At 41.6% G+C, this 20,637-nt stretch overlaps 1 protein-coding gene across 2 annotated transcripts in view; it reads left to right on the top strand.

The window, feature by feature from the left end:
- Positions 1 to 20,637, top strand: part of ATP8B1 (ATPase phospholipid transporting 8B1) — a 112,958-nt gene that overhangs the window by 79,859 nt on the left and 12,462 nt on the right. For both annotated transcript variants that reach the window (XM_082641139.1, XM_082641140.1), the window contains exons 12-21: positions 34 to 224; positions 2,836 to 3,044; positions 4,764 to 4,807; positions 5,452 to 5,608; positions 11,485 to 11,673; positions 13,416 to 13,528; positions 15,137 to 15,301; positions 16,050 to 16,161; positions 17,150 to 17,225; positions 19,800 to 19,932. In XM_082641139.1, the coding sequence (XP_082497265.1) occupies positions 34 to 224; positions 2,836 to 3,044; positions 4,764 to 4,807; positions 5,452 to 5,608; positions 11,485 to 11,673; positions 13,416 to 13,528; positions 15,137 to 15,301; positions 16,050 to 16,161; positions 17,150 to 17,225; positions 19,800 to 19,932 (1,389 nt within the window). The remainder of the gene's footprint in view (positions 1 to 33; positions 225 to 2,835; positions 3,045 to 4,763; positions 4,808 to 5,451; positions 5,609 to 11,484; positions 11,674 to 13,415; positions 13,529 to 15,136; positions 15,302 to 16,049; positions 16,162 to 17,149; positions 17,226 to 19,799; positions 19,933 to 20,637) is intronic.

The following is a 20,637-nucleotide window of genomic DNA, read 5'->3' as shown; positions in this document are numbered from 1 at the left end:
TTAGAATACACTTAACTGTTGAATCTCTTTTAGATCATTGTGGTTCTTATCTTGCTTTCTGCGGGTCTTGCCATCGGCCATGCTTACTGGGAAGCTCAAATTGGCAATTTTTCTTGGTACCTCTATGATGGAGAAGATTCTGCACCCTCCTACCGTGGATTCCTAAATTTCTGGGGCTACATCATTGTTCTGAATACCCTGGTGCCCATCTCTCTCTACGTCAGGTAAGGCTGTCTTCTCTTTGGCCTTTTGCTTTAACAGAAGAACACAGTACATCTTCCCAACTGAACACCTTCAACTCTAGCAATTCTTGTTTCAAAGGTCGTAAGGAACAAGTAAGAAAATAGCTTTCGTTTCAGAATTGAGGGAGGAAGGAAATTAATACGGGGAAAGGAAATTAACGTCGGTGTGTCTGCTCTGTGCCAGACACAGCATCTTTTATCTCGACCTCTTGACAGATACGGCTACCAGATTCAGAGATCAAACTCTACTTCTTAGTCACTGGCTTGGCAAGATTCCTTCCTGGTGGGCTCCAAAGCCCAAGCATCAGAAAGAGCTGGGTGAAGATTTAGAACGTCGTGGAATAACGTGGTGGTTTTCCTTTTCAGGAGCCTTCCTAACCTCTTTTCTGTGTCTTCCTTTTTACCACCTGCTACACCTATTGCTTGGAAAACTCACTGGGTTTCCTGAACGCTGCCTTCTAATGGGAATACCACTCTCCCTGCCCACCGTCAACTTCTCAAAGTGTTCTGTGTTTCTCATCTCAACCTCAACCGTGATAAGAGTCTGGATCGTATCTCTGACAAATGGTCATCACCTTGTTTTGTGATATTTCTGACTTCTTTTACTTTTTCATTTTTTAATATCAAAGTTCACTATCCCTGGTCAATTGAACTTTAGACCGTTGGGAGAGAAATTGTGCCTTGAAATATACCCAGCATTCAGAGCCTTCTCTTAGTTCCAAGAAGTAATAGCCCAGAGGCATATAGGGCCACATGCACACCTGTAATTAGAAGCATTTATTTTATTTTAATTTTATTACATGTGCATTTGTTTTATTTTTAATTTTATTACAGGTAGTTACTATTGTTCTTTTAACATGAAGTAAAGCCCTGGGGAGCCATGTGTTTGCAGTTATTTAAAAAAAAAAAACTGAGATGAGTTTTACCTTTGTTAGGGGAACTATTATACAGATTATTTTGTCTCTATCTATAAATGTATGTTATGAAATGAACCGTATATGTAGTTTTAGGTTTAAAAAGTCACATCATGTGATTAATATGATTTTCTTTGTTTCTCTTGGAAGTAAAGGTCCTTTCAAACTATAAATCGGTCAGGTCATTTCAGATAGTATCTCTGCTTTGTTTTTAACCCTACAATCTATTCATTCAGAATAGATTCACTGAAGCCACACTATACCCACAAGGCCCATGTGATCTGCTGCTCTGCCCTCCACACCCAACCATAACCTCCAGCATCTCTACCCACTCCCTAGACTCCCTCATCTCTAGCCTCCTTGAATTCCACAGCCGTACCAGTGCCTGCCACAGGGCCTTTGCACCTGCTCTGACCTCCACCTATAACATGCTTTTCCCCTCCATATCTACATGGTTGCTCTTTCATTTCCTTCAGGTCTCTGCTCAAAAATCACCTTAATCCCCCTGGCTTTTCCTGACCCTCTCTTTCTTAAACAACACTTCCTCTGCCTGTCGGTCTCCAGCTCCCCTCACCCTGCTTTGATTTTCTGCAGAGAATTTTCATCACCTGATATACTGTGTGTTTACCGGTTTATTTATTTGTCCGTCTCCATTAGAAGGTAACCTCCTTGAGAGCAGGGTTTTTGTCTCTTTTGTTTACTGATGTGTCCCCTGTACCTAGGATGGTGTCTGGTACATAGTAGGCACTCAGGAAATACATAAGGGAGGAGAGAAGGAGGGAGTTATTTTTCCATCTGTTTAGCTTATTATAGACACATCCTTTGCCCACTGAACAGTTGCTGGATGTGTAAGCACCTTTCTTAAATAGTTGAGATAGATTTAATCAGTTATAGTTTTTAAATGGAAATGATCCTTTTAGATTATCGTACTTTGGACGTTCTGTAACCTTATAAGAATTTAGGACTATGTACAAAATGGATAAATGACAAGGACCTACTGTTTAGCACAGGGAACTATAGTCAGTATTTTGTAATAACCTATAATGGAAAAGAATCTGAAAAAGAATATGTAAATATAGGTACACATTCCTCAAAAAATGTATATATATCACTGAATCACTTTGCTGTATACCTGAAACTAACACAATATACTTCAATTAAAAAATGGTTAAAAAAAAAAAATTTAGGAAAAAACCATGCTTTAGGGGTTATTTGCCCAAAGCCCTTTGTCCTACTTAAGAGTACACAGGGGTGTATAACCTAGTGGACCCTCACTCCCTTTGTCCTCCAGTTGAGGGCAAAGGTGAACATGCCTTTCCAGTTGTCTCTGAGTGCGATGGGGAATGAGAGAAAAGAGTAGAAGCTGTCACATCGTGGGGTGCCCCCTGCAGTGTCACCATGTCACTCGTGTGGGTGGCGTGTTCTGAATGTGGGGTGCCGTGGCCAGATGTGCTCAGGAGTGAGCAGGAAATCACACTGAGAGGACACTTTGACCCTGAAGCTGGAGAAAGATGTGTTTGGTCAGGAGAACCCAGAGACTGGGCACATGGGTCACCGCAGGGCTTGTCTCTTTGTATCAATAGATAAGCAGCTCGCTCCTGGTGCAAAGTTAGGACAAGATCCACTGCCTGCCACTCATATCTGAGAGCTCGATCAAAAGTAATCTTTTGTCTTCCTAGCGTGGAAGTGATTCGTCTTGGACAGAGTTACTTCATCAACTGGGACCTGCAGATGTACTATCCTGAGAAAGACACACCTGCGAAGGCAAGAACCACCACGCTGAATGAGCAGCTCGGGCAGATCCATTACATCTTCTCTGACAAGACAGGGACGCTCACACAGAACATCATGACCTTTAAAAAGTGCTGCATCAACGGGCAAATTTACGGTGAGTGGTAGCTGTTAGTTACTCAGTCCCTGGGCATGTGTGGCCAGAGGCTGCCTTCCCAGAATGGCTCGGGGAGGTCAGGAGTCAGAAATAGGTACACATTCTGCAAAAATTTAACTTGCCATGTGACCCAGCAATTCTGCTCCTGGGTGCACACCCCAAATGAACCAAAAGCAGGGACTCGAGCAATATGTGTACACCCATGTTCGTAGCAGCATTATCCACAATGGTGAAGGCTTAGAAGGAACCTAAGTGTCCATCAGTGGATGAATGGATAAGGAAAATGTGGTATATACACACAATGGGATTTTATTCAGCCTTAAAAATGAAGGAGATTCTGACACTTGCTACGACATGGATGAACCTTGAGGTCTTTCTGCTAAGTGAAATAAGCCAGGCACAAAAGGACACATATTGTATGATTCCACTTATTTGAGGTACTTAGAGGAGTCAAATTCACAGAGACAGAGAGTAGAATGGTGGTTGCCAGGGGCTGAGGAGAGAAGGGAATGAGGAGTTAGTGTTTAATAAGTACAGAGTTTCAATTTTACCAGACGAAAGAGCCATGGAGATGGATGGTGTTGATGGCTGCACAGCTGTGTGATTGGACTTAGTACTGCTGAACTGTTCACTCAAAAATAGTTGAGATGGGGCTTCCCTGGTGGCGCAGTGGTTGAGAGTCCGCCTGCCGATGCAGAGGACATGGGTTCGTGCCCCGGTCCTGGAAGATCCCACGTGCCGTGGAGCGGCTACGCCCGTGAGCCATGGCCGCTGAGCCTGTGCGTCCGGAGCCTGTGCGTCCGGAGCCTGTGCTCCGCAACGGGAGAGGCCACAGCAGTGAGAGGCCTGCATACCAAAAAAAAAAAAAAAAAAAAAAAAAAGTTGAGATGGTAAATTGTATGTTAACATGTATTTCACTACCATTATATTTTAAAAATTGATTTCCATTTGATATTCTGAAATGTGCTATAGATTTATAAAAATAACAAGGCTAATGCTGTATTCAAATAGGGTGCTCTAGGGGGCTTCCCTGGTGGCGCAGTGGTTGAGAGTCCACCTGCCAATGCAGGGGACATGGGTTCGTGCCCCGGTCCGGGAAGATCCCACGTGCAGCGAAGTGGCTGGGCCCGTGAGCCATGGCCGCTGAGCCTGCGCATCTGGAACCTGTGCTCTGCAATGGGAGAGGCCACAACAGTGAGAGGCCTGCGTACCAAAAAAAAAAATAGGGTGCTCTAACTTTTAAATAAAAATGACATAATTCTTTTAAAAGCTGTAAGCATAACATCATATGCTTTCCACCTGGAGGAAACTTTGTGCTGTGTATGGTACTTTCCCAGAACATCAGTGAGGAAGGTGGGATGCTGAGGGCTTGAGGAAGGGGTTCTCCTCTGCGTGGGTGGTGGTTCCTTCTGAGCTGGGGGAGGGCGGGGGTAAAGCACTTCATAGGACGTGATTCTGGCCCCAGAGGAGATGGCAGTGTAGAGGGACACAATTTGCCAGTATTTGAACCTCTAGACCAGAAGCCAGCAAACTGTTTCTGTAAAGAGCCAGATAGGAAATATTTTAGCCTTTGCCGGCCACCTATGGTCTGTATCAAGTATCTTCTTGGTTATGCTTTGTTTTTTACAACTCTTGAAAAACCACTCTTAACTCGAGGGCTGTCCAGAAACGGGCTTCGAGACCCGTTGACTCAATTTGTCTTGTCCTGTTTGTTCACAGGAGACCATCGGGATGCTTCTCAGAACAATCATAGCAAGATAGAGGTGAGTCCTTTCACTTAGGAAATCTCTTGGGTTGTGTATGAGTTTCCTGGGCTGTAACAAACCACCATAAAATGGGTGGCTTAGAGCAACAATAATGTATTCCCTCACAGCTCTGGAGGCTCAAAGTTTGAAACGAAGGCGTCAGCAGGGCCACGCTCCCTCTGGAGGCTCTAGGGCAGACTCCTTGCTTGCCTTTTCCTAGGTTCTGGTGGTTGCCTGCAATCCTTGACGTTCCTTGGCTTGCGGACTCAACACTCAGAAGTCTGCCTGTGTCGTCACATGGCCTTCTGCCTGTGTCTGTGTCCAGATTTCCCTCCTTCTATAAAGATACCAGTCACTGGATTAGGGCCCCCCCAATCCAGTATACCTGAATTTTGATTACATCTACCAAGACCTTATTTCCAAAGAAGGTCCTATTCCCAGGTACCAGGGGTTAGGGCAACATATCTTTTTGGGTGAACACAATTCAACTTACAACAGGCTGTGTTAAGACAGATGTGAGCCTCTTGACACTTCAGAACGTGTTAAAATCCTAAGGTGATGCTTGCATGAAGACACGGCTTCAGAGAAAAGTCCCTATCATTCGTGAAGCCCGAGTTGTTTCTTTTAAATCACACTGACTTTTCCTCCTCTGCTGCTTTCAGCCAGTGGATTTTAGCTGGAATATGTATTCCGATGGGAAGCTTGTATTTTATGACCATTATCTCATCGAGCAAATCCAGTCAGGGAAGGAGCCGGAAGTGCGACAGTTCTTCTTCCTGCTGGCCGTGTGCCACACGGTCATGGTGGACAGGCTTGACGGTGAGTGTGGCTCTCGCATCTCGGACACTGGGGACCAGTTTTTTTAGTTTACGGGGAACTCGTGCTTGGGACTCGAATGCACATATAAAGAGTTGTATGAACTAGAGGTGTTTCAGTTAGGTTTCACGTATGATATTTTATACCCCAGAGAAGTGCATGGCTTACATGGCATACTCCAGGGAGCCTTGCCTTCTAGATCCTGGGTTCTATTTCCCATAGGTAATTCTTTGCCAGAGATATCCTGCAAAAGGCATTTCTGATATAAGGTTTCTTCTTCCTAGAAAATATGATTGGTCTGTTTACCCAGAGGGCCAGCTGACAAAACAGTTAGACCAGGTCGCCTCAGTCCTTTTTTTTTTTTTTTTACCCCCTCTGGGGAAAAGAAGTGAATGGATAGCAGTGCAACTGTCTTAAAGTCCTTCTCCCAGGGATCCTGTCACTTATTTCAGAGAACCCAAATATCATCAAAGTAAATGACTTCTGAAAATTCCCATCTCAACCTGGTGAGATTTAAACTTTAGAATCACAGGATCATATGAATTATGATGGTGTGTCACGTAAAGTTTCAAATGATTGCAGTCTGAATCCACATAGCATATTGCAAATTATCACTAAATTAATTCGAAGTACAAATATAACAAGGTGTATAAGTATTTCCTATAATAGTAAATATTACTGTCCAAAGGAAACATTAAAAAAGAGTTGTGTGCGTGACAAGTTTGTCGAATCTCCACCCAAATGATGACTATCTGTGGGCCCCTTCCACTAGATGGTATACGAGCCAGCAACCCATGAAACAGGCTCCTGGCCTCCGGAAATATACATCTCCTTCACAGTTCTAGCTCCAGATGTATTTATCACTTTGGAATTGAAATCTTTTCAGTAAAAAAAAAATGATTGACTCTTGCGTTATAACAGAAGGATCAAAATCTTCTCACTATCTGATTACTTAATATTTATGATGAGTCAAACCTTATCTGGATGATAAGTGGACTTTAAACTCGGACAGTCTTTACTACAAAATAATTTCAGAGAGAACTTATGTTTTACATTCAGATATGTTTGGGGTTTGAAATAATAGCAGCCAAAAGCCTAGGCCTCCTGAAGCTGCCTTTTTCATTTGAAGGAGCATAATTCATGTGTAGTTGCATGGGAACAAGCAAGTTGACTTGTAGAGTCCTCTGAAGAATTCTATTTTTTTAAATTAACCTTTTTAAAAAAAATTGAAGTATAGTTGATTTACAGTGTTGTGTTAATTTCTGCTGTACAGCACAGTGATTCAGTTATACATGTATGCACATTCTTTTTCGTATTATTTTCCAATATGGTTTATCACAGGATATTAAATACAGTTTCCTATGCTATACAGTAGGACCTTGTTGTTTGTCCATTCTATACAATAGTTTGCATCTGCTAATCCCAAACTCCCACTGCATTCCTCCCCCACCCTCCCTCTCCCTCAGCAACCACAAGTCTGTTCTCTCTGTTTGTGAGTCAGTTTCTGTTTAAGTTCATTTGTGTCGTATTTTAGATTCCACAGATGAGTGATATCATGGTATTTGTCTTTCTCTTTCTGACTTCACTCAGTATGACAATCTCTAGGTCCATCCATGTTGCTGCAAATGGCATTTCATTCTTTTTTATGGCTGAGTAATATTCCATTGTGTATATATACCACATCTTCTATTCACCTGTCGATGGACATTTAGGTTGTTTCCAAGTCTGCAGCATTCTAAATGCAGCTTGTGCTGCCTTTGTTAGAGCAAATTTGTCCAGTATTAATGAAAGCTAGGGATTTTGTCACCTATGCACACAGTGATACATTATATAGATACACATGTGCGTTCTGGAGAGAGCAAAAGGTGCCCTTTTGTCATATGCATTTTCCACTTTAATCAGCCCCAGCATACAAACGAATGTCCTTTTCTGTTTTCTGATGCTGAGGCTTCACATGTAGTGGATGAAATCTCCAGAGGAGAAATAGGCATAAAAACTAAATGTGTAGAAGCTATTGGAGGTAAAAGAAAAATTGATTTTGGCTTTGATACATAAAAGCCCCTTGAAAGGGTCCATTGGAAGGGACCTTGGGAGTAACTCCTCCAAATGTTATAGATGAGGAAATTCAGACCCAGAAGCACCAAGACCTATCTGAGCTCAGACAGCATGTTAGGACTCATTTTAGCTGAGTCCTCCCACTCCACCATGCTGGGGTGCCTCTGCTCTTGCACTCTCATTTTCCCTCTTTTACAAGAATAGTAGAGATTGGCTCATCTTTTATTATGCATAACATCAACAGTGAGAGGTAAGAATCTTGTCACATATGCTCAGCAGACGGTTTGTGTGGCCCAAGTGTTGAGTACATGTAGGGCACGTGGAGGCTGAGTGTGGAGAAGCTGCATTGGTTTTCTGTTGCTCTGTAGTGGATCACCACAAGTCAGAGGCTTAAATCACCTATTCATTAGCTCACAGTTCTTTAGGTCAGCAGTCTGGGCACACGGCGTGACTGGGTTCTCTGCTAAGAATCTCCCTAGAATCAAGGTCAGGCCACGTTTTCAACTGGAGATCAGCATCGTCTTGCAAGCTGAGAGCAGGATTCAGTTCTGTGTGGTTGTAGGACTGAGGTCTCCATTTCCTTGCTGTCAGCTAGGGCTTCTTTCTGCTCCCAGGGCCTCCCTCCTTCCTTGCCACATGGTTCCCCCTGTCTTCAAAGCCAGCAGTGGAGAATCTCCCTTCCATCAAACCCCTTTCATGCTTCAAATCTCTCTCCCCAGGAAGAGCCCCGTCCCTTTTGAGGACTGACCCAGTTAGGTTGGGAACACCCAGATAATCTCCTTATCTGAAGGTCAACCCCGATCTGGACCTGAATTATATCAATAAAATCCCTTCCCAGAAATACCTCGGTTAGAGTTTGCTTGAGTCACTGGGAGAAAGTGTATGTGTACACGAGGTGGGGAGACACACCTTGGGGCCATCATAGCCTCCTGCCTCCTGCAGAGGCCATGGGAGAGAAGCGTTCAAAAGGCTTGGGGGCATTTTCTTTACCTGAAGCCCTTTAAGTTGGGATGCACCATGAGATTATGATTAGAGAGCTGAGTTTTAGGAGTGTGGAGCCGGGACACACGAGATGGGTGAGGAAACTGAGGACCTGGGTTAGCGTGGAGTCTTTGGGAAGGATGAGAAAGTAACAAATTGGGGGAGGGGATAGTCAATCTGAGACGTAACTTGTTTCAAGACTGGTGACTAGAAGATTATCAACCAGAGGAAGCTATGGAATCAGGATAATGAGAGGTGGGGTTTGTTGTTTCAGCATCTTTTTTATTTGCATCAGTTCCGTGATCCACAAATTAGTCTGTAAAAGAAAAAGTCTCTTTGGTTGTGTCTGAGCGTGTGGTAAATAAAGAGTTTTCTGCAGAAGAGGTTTCAGGAGGTTAATTTTTAGTCCAGGTTTCCTCCTGCAAACATAAAGTTGGAGTTTGGACCAGGTCTCTGAAGTTCCTCCTGTCTCTATTAGTCTGCAATTCTGTGATTCCATTACTAGAACAAAATGGAAGGATTTTCTTTTAATGATAAAAATATCAGTGTTCTCTCCAGATATGATTGTCTTACTCATGGGAACCTTACCACCTTTTATCATTTTGTTCCTTTTTTTTCTGTTGGAAGTAAGTTTGCCTTCAGTATGATGCACTATATCCCTGTCAGTGAAACTTGCTGAAGGGAGGGGACTGTGTTCTCACTGCTGCTTGTTTAGCTCTGGTTAAATATTTTACCCTCTGGTATGTGTGTGTTTGTAGAATGGCTGGATTTAGCAAGTACATTCGTAACTTCTGGTGTATGACTTTCTGGGTGGACAGATGGAGAGAGACCAACCTAACAGTCATCTTTAATTACTATTTGGGAGTGATTAATATTGACTTAGAGTGAACCACCTGAGCATGTATGTGAAGGGAGTAGGGTAGGGACCGGGCGTTTAGCTCTACGTACAGCTGTGCACCCTGGGGCATCCGCCCCCTCCCCATAGACGGATGGGGTAAAGAGCTGCCCATCCATCTATGGGTGCATCCTGATCATTTCCATGGTGGAAAACGAAATGCCTTTTCCTGTGGAAATTCATCTGACTATAGAAATACTTTTCATTCTACTTTGAGTTGGAAGAACTAAGAGTAGAAAAATAGAAACTCTTGGATAGGTGGAGCTTTTTTTCTTTTAATTTTTTACTGAGGTACAACATGTGTACAGAGACAAGCGTATAGCTCGTTTTCACAGGTTGAATACTCCCTCGTCATGAGTACCCAGATTTTTACAAAAAGAACATTTCCCATCCCCTAGACATCCCTTTTATGTTCCCTTTCAGTCATTGCCCCTCCAGGGGTGACTACTATCCTGACTTCGAATAGTGTGGGTTAGCTTTGTCTGCTTTGCGGTTCGTGTAAATGGAATTATGTGGTTTGTACTTGGTGTCTGGCTTCTCCACTCAACATTGTGAGATTTACTCCTATTGTTGCAATTTAGTTGTGAAATAAAGGCAGTTTCCCATTATATAACTTTCAAATATCAAGATACTGAACAGATTGATACATTTTGAGACTTTTTTAAATTATGAGAATATAGCTAAGGTGAAGAAAGCACACTCTTCTAGAGGGAAGATAACCTGGTACAACCCTTTTAGAAAAGAAGTGAGTAAAATATGTGCCAACAGGTTTAAAAATTGTCAATATTCTTTACCCCAGTATTTTCACGACCAGGAAGCTATCCTTAGAAAATAGAGTCAGAAAAACCTTTATACACATACAAAATGCTTATTACAGTGTTGTTTTTTATTATTTATTTATTTTTAAAACTTTTTTTTAGTAGTTTGAGAGAAGGCAATTTTTTGTTTGTTTGTTTACTTATTTATTTATGGCCTTGTTGGGTCTTGGTTGCTGTACGCGGGCTTTCTGTAGTTGTGGTGAGTGGGGGCCACTCCTCGCAGTGGTGCGCGGGCTTCTCATTGTGGTGGCTTCTCTTGTTGCGTAGCACGGGCTCTAGGTGCGCGGGCTTCAGCAGTTGTAGCACGCAGACTCAGTAGTTGTGGCATGCGGGCTTAGTTGCTCCGTGGCATGTGGGATCTTCCCGGACCAGAGATGGAACCCATGTCCCCTGCATTGGCAGGCAGATTCCCAACCACTGCGCCACCAGGGAAGTCCACAATGTTATTTTTTAGAGTAAAAAAATTGGGGGAAGGAACTAAGTGCCGGTAATAGGAAAATGGTCACATGTTACATTCACAGGTTACATTCCTTTAAAATAATACATAGAAAGACTTTTTTAAAGCTATGATAACATGCTCAAAATACAATGTTAAAATAACCAGGATGTAAATGTATATTTAACATGATGGAAACTATTACAGAAATAGGCATTTCCAAAAGGACTGGAAGAAATGATAACAGAATGTCAATAGTGTTGTTCTTCCTCTGGATGGTGGGATTATGAGATTTTTTTTCCCCCTATTCTTGGCCAGATTTTTTTGTTTTTTACTTCTAGTTTATATCACTGTTTATGATTAGAAATAAAAGTTTACCTTTGAAAAACTTTAAAATTAATGTTGGCATACTCCTTAAAAATCAGTGACTTGTTTTCTTGAGGCTGTTTTGGGCTTTGCAATACAGTTGGTCCTCTGTGCCCGCAGATGTGGAACACCAGCTGTATCTGCTGTAGTCTGCCATTTTATAAGGGACTAGAGCATCCGTAGAATTTGCCTGCGGGTGCTCCTGGAATCAGTCCCCTGCTGGTACTGAGGGGTAACCATACATCCTCACCCAGCATGTGAACTGCACTGGTGAACTCTTGGTGGTGAGCTCAGCTTTTCCGGTTTTCTCTCCTGCCTCGCTTGCTAGGTCAGCTCAACTACCAGGCGGCCTCTCCTGACGAAGGTGCTCTGGTAAGCGCCGCCAGGAACTTCGGTTTTGCCTTCCTCACCAGGACCCAGAACACGATCACCATCAGTGAGCTGGGCACTGAGAGGACCTACAATGTTCTCGCGATGTTAGACTTCAACAGTGACCGGAAGCGAATGTCTATAATTGGTAGGTCGCCCTCAGGGTACGTCTGTGAATGGCTCATGAAGATGCTGCCTTTCACACATTTTATTTAGCGACACCAGGATAAACTAGGCAGTGAATGAACCCCTTGGCTCCCGGAGGATTTCTGCAGGCTTGTCCAAACTAGTGTTTTCTTCATTCTACACCATGTCCATCACTCAAAGGGACAAATGCAGTAGATCTGAATCTTGCAGATGTTGGGGTATCTTCAAAGATGTGGGCTGCCAGCTGTGGAATTGGGGTGGCAGCACTGTGGGTGGTAGACCCACAACATGAGCTTTTATATCGTGAGTCACTCTGAGCACTTCTGCTGGAGGCTTGAGGGACATCAGGGAAGGGGGAGTGTAGCAGGAGAGGAGTTCTGAGAAAAGCGAGGCTGTGCTTATGAATCAAAATCATACCTCCAGCCCAGGCAGCCAAGTGGAGACAATGATCACTTCATAGTATTGGAATGTTTCAAGTTCATATTTTTGAAGTTAATTTCAAACTTACAGAAAAATTGCAAGAACACTTGAAAGAACTCTTGTATTTTCTTCCATATCCACCATTGTTAGCACTGGTCACAAATCCTTTGTCATTATCATTTACAAGTTCTTGTTTTCTCAGCCATTTGAGAGTCAATTGCAGATCTCATGCCCCTTTCCCCCAAACACTTAAGTAGGTATTTCCTAAGATCGGGAACCTTCACTTATTTTTATATACAGTACACTGATCAGACTCAGAAAATTTAACATTACAGTATTATTATCTGTACAGAACGTTTTCGAATTTTACCAGGAATTCTCTTTCTGATTCAGGACCCCACCTAATATTCCACATTGCATTCGGTGATTGTTACTCTGGTCTCCTTTATTCTAGAAGAGTTCCAGAACCTGTTTTTGGTCTTTCATACACTGACATTTTTGAAAAGCCCAGGCCTATTATTTTGTCAAGAGTCCCTCAGTTTGGGTTTGTCTGATGTTCCCTCATGATTAGGTTCAGATGACGCACTGTTGGCAGGAGGGGTACGTAGATCGGTGCCGTGTCTTTCCCAGCACATCACATCAGAAGGCCTGTGATTGCTGGTCACATCAGCTTGGATCACTGGGTTAAGTGATATCTATAAGCTTTTCCACCATGAGATTGACTTTTTAACCAAAAAGATATATAGGTTTAACTGCCTCCTGAACTCTGATTAGGCTCATTTTCCTGAGTGCTTTCTGCGTACCCAGCACTGATCTGGGCTGATTATCACGCCTGGCATCTACCTTAGAGAACTTAAAATCTAGTTACTGATGAGACACGTAATACAATTAAATTACTGCAGAGATCAAAAACGCCAAGAAAATGGTCACAAGGAGCGTGTTTTGGTCCCAGTATTAAAGGCAGTTAAGTGTTGTGGGTTTATAGGTAAGAAAGATTCCCACTGGCTGGCATGGACAAAAAAGGCTCTATGGAAGAAGCTAGCACATAGTAGGGAGTCAGTGAATATTTGCTGAAAGAATAAGCAAGGCTATGGAAAACGGAGCTGACTGAAGGAATCTTTTCATATTTATTTCACTATTACGTTCTATGTAGACAGTGGCTTACCAACGTTGTTGAGACCATTTTTCTCAGTACATTGCTGATTTTAAACTAATTATGAATGTTTAGCACTGTAACACTTCAAATTAACTTCATGAATGTACTTTTCTTTTAAGAAATCAAACATTAACTTTACTATTTGCTTTTCCTTCCCTTGCTACTAGTAAGAACCCTAGAAGGCAATATCAGGCTTTATTGTAAAGGTGCCGACACTGTAATTTATGAACGGTTACATCGAACGACTCCTATGAAACAAGAGACACAGGATGCCCTGGATGTAAGTCTCACTTCCACTCTTTATGCCACAGATTCCAAACTTATTTTCTGGTACTATCCCTTAAGCTGCAACGAAAGCTCTGTGTTAACCGTTGACCTATTGTCTTGGTGTAGTTGAGTGGAAAGAGCACCGAAGTAGGAATATGTTCTGTCCCTGACGCTGACTTCCTAGGAAATGACCTTGCTACCACTTCCCAGCATCCAGGTCAGCAGTATCTGCAGGACGGATCCAGGAGAAACACTGGTCTTTCTTCTGGTGAACTCGAGCAAGCTACATAACCATCCTGTGCCGTAGTCTCCAAGAATTCCAACGTCCTAGTGTCCAGTGAAGGAAAGAAAGCATTCATGTATGATAGGGCATGACAAAGCAGTGCACTGGATAATCAAGTTCTGATATCTTTGTTAGAGAATCAGTTTGGTCTTCATTACTTCAAACCTGCTATTTTAGGGGACTATGTACTTGGTCCAGTGATATTGCAGTTATTCAGAAGGCTTCTGGAAATTTCTCTTTTCGAATTGCCTACCAACCCTTATATTGTTTTGCTTATATATAATGATGGCAGTGAAGTATGGAGCATATCTGTCAGATCTGGTGTCCCAGTTCTGCCTCTTTACTTGTTTCGTGCCCTCTGGGGGGAAATGGTTGATGTCTCAGATGAATCATTAATTGCCCGTGTGGAAGAGGAAGGGGATAATTCCTACCATGGAGGGTTGGTGCAAAGCCTCGTGGATGAAAACCATCTTGCACAGCCCCTAGCACTTAGTAGGTGCTTAATAAAGGGTTTTTTTCTTCCCTTCACTTGACGGGTCTGAGTTTGGGAGCCAAAGGTCCTTCAGAAAGAAGCCTGATGAATATGTTTAGTAAGTGGGGTCACATTTTAAGGTTGTAAATGTTACTGAAGCAGTTACACTGGATAATTTCTCATGAGGAGATGAACAAAGGCAGTCTAATCAAATACACGCAGAACCTTGCAAAGAGTCTTTGACAACAGACCCTCAGTTGGGTGAACCAGTTCTGCCATTTTTGGCTAGACAAGATGTGATTGTGAAGTAATGGAACATTTTTACTGGTTCATATTTAAGCTATTTAAAATGGCTTAAATCTGTTCACCATGATTAAATTTTCCAGACTCATTAAAATGTTTTATCTCAGCTTTAGCAGTGGCTCATGTATTTCAGAAATGGTTTGAGGGAATAATGCTTGGTTGAGAGTTCATAGTTGATTGGACTTGTAACAGTTTGTAGAAACAAATTATAAAGGAGTCAGGTCAGGTTTACAAAATCATCATACCCCAAGGCAGCTTCCTTGGTCTGTTATTTTCTTAGTTAAGAGAAAAAGGTTTTTTTTAATTCTCATGACTTGATTTAGAAGATATGCTTTTCCCTTGAACTAATTTGGGAACTACAAATATATTCCTAAGATACTGAGAATACTTAGAAAAACAAAGTATTTGTTTAATCTCCTCTATGGAATGTATGTGTACAGAATCCATCTTTCACAGTCTTTTAAAATTCTCTTATTGTATTATTTCAAAGTAAGATTTCAAACTTGATCTTGAATTACATAAAATTAACTATTCTTTGGGTGAATGGATTGTCTTTTAAACAGACCTTTGCAGGTGAGACTCTTAGAACCCTGTGCCTTTGCTATAAGGAAATTGAAGAAAAAGAATTTGAAGAATGGAATAAAAAGTTTATGGCTGCAAGTGTAGCCTCAACCAACCGGGATGAAGCTCTGGATAAAGTTTATGAGGAGATTGAAAAAGACTTAATTGTGAGTCTTAACCTTTGTAACTTTCTCCTTGATATTCCAAACAGAATTGGAAATTTTATTAAGTTTTATTACAGTTTTGATCTCATGCTTGAAAGATAATTCCAACTTCAGTATTTGAAATTGGTACAGTGGAACTAGGTCACTTGAATTTCTTTTGTTCAGCAAGCAAAATAGGAGTTTCCATTAGGAGAAACCAAATGACAGAAAACACTATGAGGTTCTGATTGTTATTTTTATATCACTTATTAAAATTCATTATGATTTGTATACAGTAACAAGCCAGCATATACTTATTACATTGTGAGAATTACTGAGATTTATATTCTGCAAAATCTTGAAATGAGAAAATATACCATTTGTTAAAGAGACTTTTTAAAGTTTAACACTTACTGCCTTTAGTGTTTATATTAAAAGGAAATGTTCAGTGAATAGTCAGTATTGACTTTTAGCAAGAGAAATTGGCTTGTGTCCATGTAAAGTAGTATACACACAATGAAAGTATATTTTTATTGTCTTTGATTTGTACTTATATTTTTGTCTTGGTGAATTACTTTAAGAAAAAAGTTTTTGGCTGTTTGGTTTTTGATGAGTGTGACACATGACAGCCTTCCCAGTTAATGCTGGCCACCGGCCCCAACAGAGCACCAACTGGGGTGTATTTAGTCCTTCTTTTTACAGTTTGGCAAACTGCAATTACAGAACATTTTTGGCTTATTTGCTAATTCCTTTCTTTTAATGCACATTTCAGCTATTGGGAGCAACAGCTATTGAAGACAAGCTACAAGATGGAGTCCCAGAAACCATTTCAAAACTTGCAAAAGCTGACATTAAGATCTGGGTGCTTACTGGAGACAAAAAGGGTAATTTAGTTTGCAGGGAAGCATATCTGTTAATTCACAAATATTCATAGCTCCTGTTTCCCTTGCTCAAGGTGACCTCAAACTTTCCATCCTGTACAAACACTGTCTATTTCTTTGGGACAGAGACTCTTTCCCTAAGAAATCCTTCTCTGTTATTCCAGCCCATCCTGACCGCATCCTTCCCGAAGCTCCCTCAGTAGCAGAGTTTACTCCTTAAAATTGAGCTCTTTGTCGTGTCTTCCTGATTGTGTTTAGTCTTCTCTCTCCCACCAGATGTGGGCTGCTATACTGGGCTGCTATACTCTGGTCCCTTCTGTCGTCCCCAGCACTTTGGCACCTGTTGGGCATAGAGTAGAACAGTACAAAATACTGAACAACTTTTGTTTTCCTGCCCCTTTTACTGCTTGAAAATAATGAAAATTTTATACCCAAGGGAAGATTTTCATTTTTAAATTTAGAGCTCAACAAGTTGTTTGTATTTATTCTTTACTTCAGAAGCCTCCCATGGGAAACTAGATCACGTCTCTTACTCTGATTGACATAGTTGATGGGTTACACACTTTGATAAGCTAAGGGATTAAGTCCTGACCTTAAGGTGGTGGAAGAGGGGAAAAATCTCCAGTAGGAGCCCCATATGAGGGCTTATGGAAATGGTTATCCTTCTCCCCTATAACAGAATGATTAAACCACATGAACTAAATGTGTTCAGTATTTCAATCAGCATTGATTTATTAAATAACGGTTTATGTATTTGATATATAGCACATTTTATTATTGAAAACATCTCAACCAGACTTTGACTTATTACATTTACTTTATTACAGAGAAAGGGATTTTTTTCTTTATGTGATTTCTAGACATTGCTACAGAAAAACAACATATTTGATTGAATCTGGTTATTTCATTAATTGAAAAAATATCATTACTAAAGTCCATTATTAAATTCATCAGTAGGAATGACATATGACTTAACTTTTTTCTGTTGCAGAAACTGCTGAAAATATAGGATTTGCCTGTGAACTTCTTACTGAAGATACCACTATCTGCTATGGGGAAGATATCAGGTGAGTAAAGGGCCTGCAGTATGAGAATATGTCACGTCTCATTTTTATAAAAGCAAGACTAGACCCAGTAGACACAGCAGATACAGAGAAATGGGAGCTAGAATGTGTCAGTTGGCACAGTTTCCTCAAGTTTAAATGAAGCAAGGAAACAACAGGCAGCTCCAATTTACCATGTTTCGACCTTATGTTGTAGGAAAACCTGGGGCCTTGTTTCCCCTTTCAGGGGCCGTTTTTCTGTAGTCCTTGGAAGCACTCAGTGCTTGTCTGCTGAAAAAGGAAGTGGGCTTGAGACACCACTATTTAGTATGAATTATATACATATTTTTTCTCTTTCAGCCTTTAGTGATTTGTCTTGATCACTCCTTATTTTCAACTTGAAAATGAGAATTAATGTGGAAAGTGAATAATAAATACCTAATCTTCTAGTGCAGTGGTTTTCAACTGGGGTAGGGGAGGTGGGGACTTTGCCTTCCAGGGAACATGTGGCAATGTCTGGAGACATCTTTGACTGTCACAGTGGGGAAGGAGGGGGGTGCTCCTGGCTTCCAGGGGGTAGAGGCCAGGGATGCTGCTGAACACCCTACAATACAATAGACAGCCACACGCAACAAGGAATTAATTGGCCCAAGACGTCAATAGTGCCAAGGTTGAGAAACCTGTTCTTAAAGGTGAAGAATAAAGGCTCCATGTGTGTAACGAGGAAAACTCTGGCTGAGAGTTCGGAGTCCTGAGTCCTCATTGCAGTTTTCCCATCAACTCGCTGCAGGCAAATCACGCTCTCTCTCTCGGGCTTGATTTCCTTATTTGTAACATGAAGAGATTGGATATTTACAGTCCCTTTTACTCCAAAGTTCCACGACTCATTTTTCTATCACATGAGTGAGTTATATGTGGTCTTCTCAATAATTTGTTGATATAAAGCACTGAGAATATCTCAAAAGCAGACATAACTTTATGTGGAAATAAGTTTTTTTCTGCCCAACAGTGGTCACTGTTGGTAATACACGAGGGTTCACCCCTGTGTATTAGAATTCAGATCAAGATTGCCCTCCTTCTGTTGCTTGTGAACACATTTTCAACTGTATCTTCCTTTAGCTGCCTTTGGCAAGTAATGAAGTACCATGAACATGGTGCCTCCATGGTGGAGGAATCAAGACTTAGTAAGATTATATGCCACTTAATTAAAAAATGGGCAAAGGACTTGAATAGACATTTCTCCAAAGAGGACATACAAATGGTCAATAAACATATGAAATAATGCTCAACATCACTTAGCATTAGAGAAATACAAATTAACACCATAATTTCACCTCACACGGATGGCTACTATTTAAGAAACACAGAAAATAACAAGTCTGGGCAAGTATGTGGAAAAATTTGAACCCTGTGCACTGTTGGTGGGAATATAAAATGGTGCAGTCACTATGGAAAACAGTATGGTGGTATCTCAAAAAAATTAAAAATAGAATCACCATATGATCCAGCCATTCCACTTCTGGATATATATCCAAAAGAATTAAAAGCAGGGACTTGAATAGATATTTGTCCACCCATGTCCATAGCGGCATTATTCACAATAGCCAAGAAGTGGAAGCAACCCAAGTGTCCACTGACAGATGAGTGGATAAATAAAATGTGATATATCCATACAATGGAATATTATTCACCCTTAAAAAGGAATAAAATTCTGACATATGCTACAACATGAGTAAACCTTGAGAACAGTGAAATAAGATAGTATTAAGTGAAATAAGCCAATCACAAAAAGACACATACGATTCCATTATATGACTTACCTAGAGTCATCAAATTCATAGAAACAGAAAGCAGAGTGGTGATTACCAGGAGCTGGGGGGAGGGGAGGAATGGGGAGTTGTTAGTTAATAGGTATAGAGTTTCATTTTAAAAGATGGAAAAGTTCTGGAGGTTGGTGATATGAATATACTTAATACTACTGAACTGTATACTCAGAAATAGTGAAGATGATAAATTCTATGTTATGTGTTTTTTACCACAATTTTTAAAAGATCATATGTCAAAATTATCTCACAGTCAAGGGCCTGTTTATGGTCTTGTACTTTTTTTTTTTTTTTTTTTTTTTTGTGGTACGCGGGCCTCTCACTGTTGTGGCCTCTCCCGTTGCAGAGCACAGGCTCTGGACGCGCAGGCTCAGCGGCCATGGCTCAGCGGCCATGGCTCACGGGCCCAGCCGCTCCGCGGCATGTGGGATCCTCCCAGACCGGGGCACGAACCCGTGTCCTCTGCATCGGCAGGCGGACTCTCAACCACTGCGCCACCAGGGGAGCCCAATGGTCTTGTACTTTTTTTTTTTTTTTTTTTTTTTTGCGGTACGCGGGCCTCTCACTGTTGTGGCCTCTCCTGTTGCAGAGCACAGGCTCCGGGCCCGCAGGCTCAGTGGCCATGGCTCACGGGCCCAGCCGCTCCGCGGCATGTGGGATCCTCCTGGACCGGGGCACGAACCCATGTCCCCTGCATCGGCAGGCGGACTCTCAACCACTGCGCCACCAGGGAAGCCCGGTCTTGTACTTTTAAACACTTAAATTTTCCCCCCAGTGCTCTTCTTCATACAAGGATGGAAAACCAGAGGAACCGAAGTGGAGTCTACGCAAAATTTGTACCCCAAGTGCACGAACCTTTTTTTCCATCTGGTGGAAACCGTGCCTTAATCATCACTGGCTCTTGGCTGGTATGTATCGTTAGTGTCTCTCCCTTTGGCTCAAACTAAAGCAGGTCATTCTGGACCAATTTTAGATGGTCTGTCGTATTAATTACCAACCTAAAAATCTCTTAGCCTATAAATAAAGTGCAATTTCCCAAGTCTGAGAGTTAATATTATATGATACATATAATATTATATGATTCAAACTGGTGGCAGTGGTTATTACCAGTTTATCAACTAGTTGATAATTAATTTAAATTTAAAATTTTCTTCTTTGTATATTTTAAATTTTTCTATATTTTTATAGTAAATATTTTATAATCGGAACAGTATCATCAATGATACAACCCAAGAATTATCCTTCAGATGATTAAAGTCTTGGGAATGGTACTTAAAAATATATATATATATATATTTATTTATTTATTTATTTTGGGCTGCGTTGGGTCTTTGTTGCTGTGCGTGGGTTTTCTCTAGCTGTGGCAAGCAGGGGCTACTCTTCGTTGCGGCGTGCAGGCTTCTTATCACGGTGGCTTCTCTTGTTGCAGAGCACGGGCTCTAGGTGCGCAGTCTTCAGTAGTCGTGGCCCGCAGGCTCAGGAGTTGTGGCTCACGGGCTCTAGAGCGGAGGCTCAGTAGTTGTGGCGCACAGGCTTAGTTGCTCTGCGGCATGTGGGACCTTCCCGGACCAGGGCTCGAACCCATGTCCCCTGCATTGGCAGGCGGATTCTTA

The sequence above is a fragment of the Mesoplodon mirus genome (assembly GCF_964341445.2).
Source record: "Mesoplodon mirus genome assembly, chromosome: 13".
Lineage (NCBI taxonomy): Eukaryota > Metazoa > Chordata > Mammalia > Artiodactyla > Ziphiidae > Mesoplodon > Mesoplodon mirus.
Note: the sequence above shows the minus strand (reverse complement) of the source record. Positions and strands in the feature narration are given on the sequence as shown.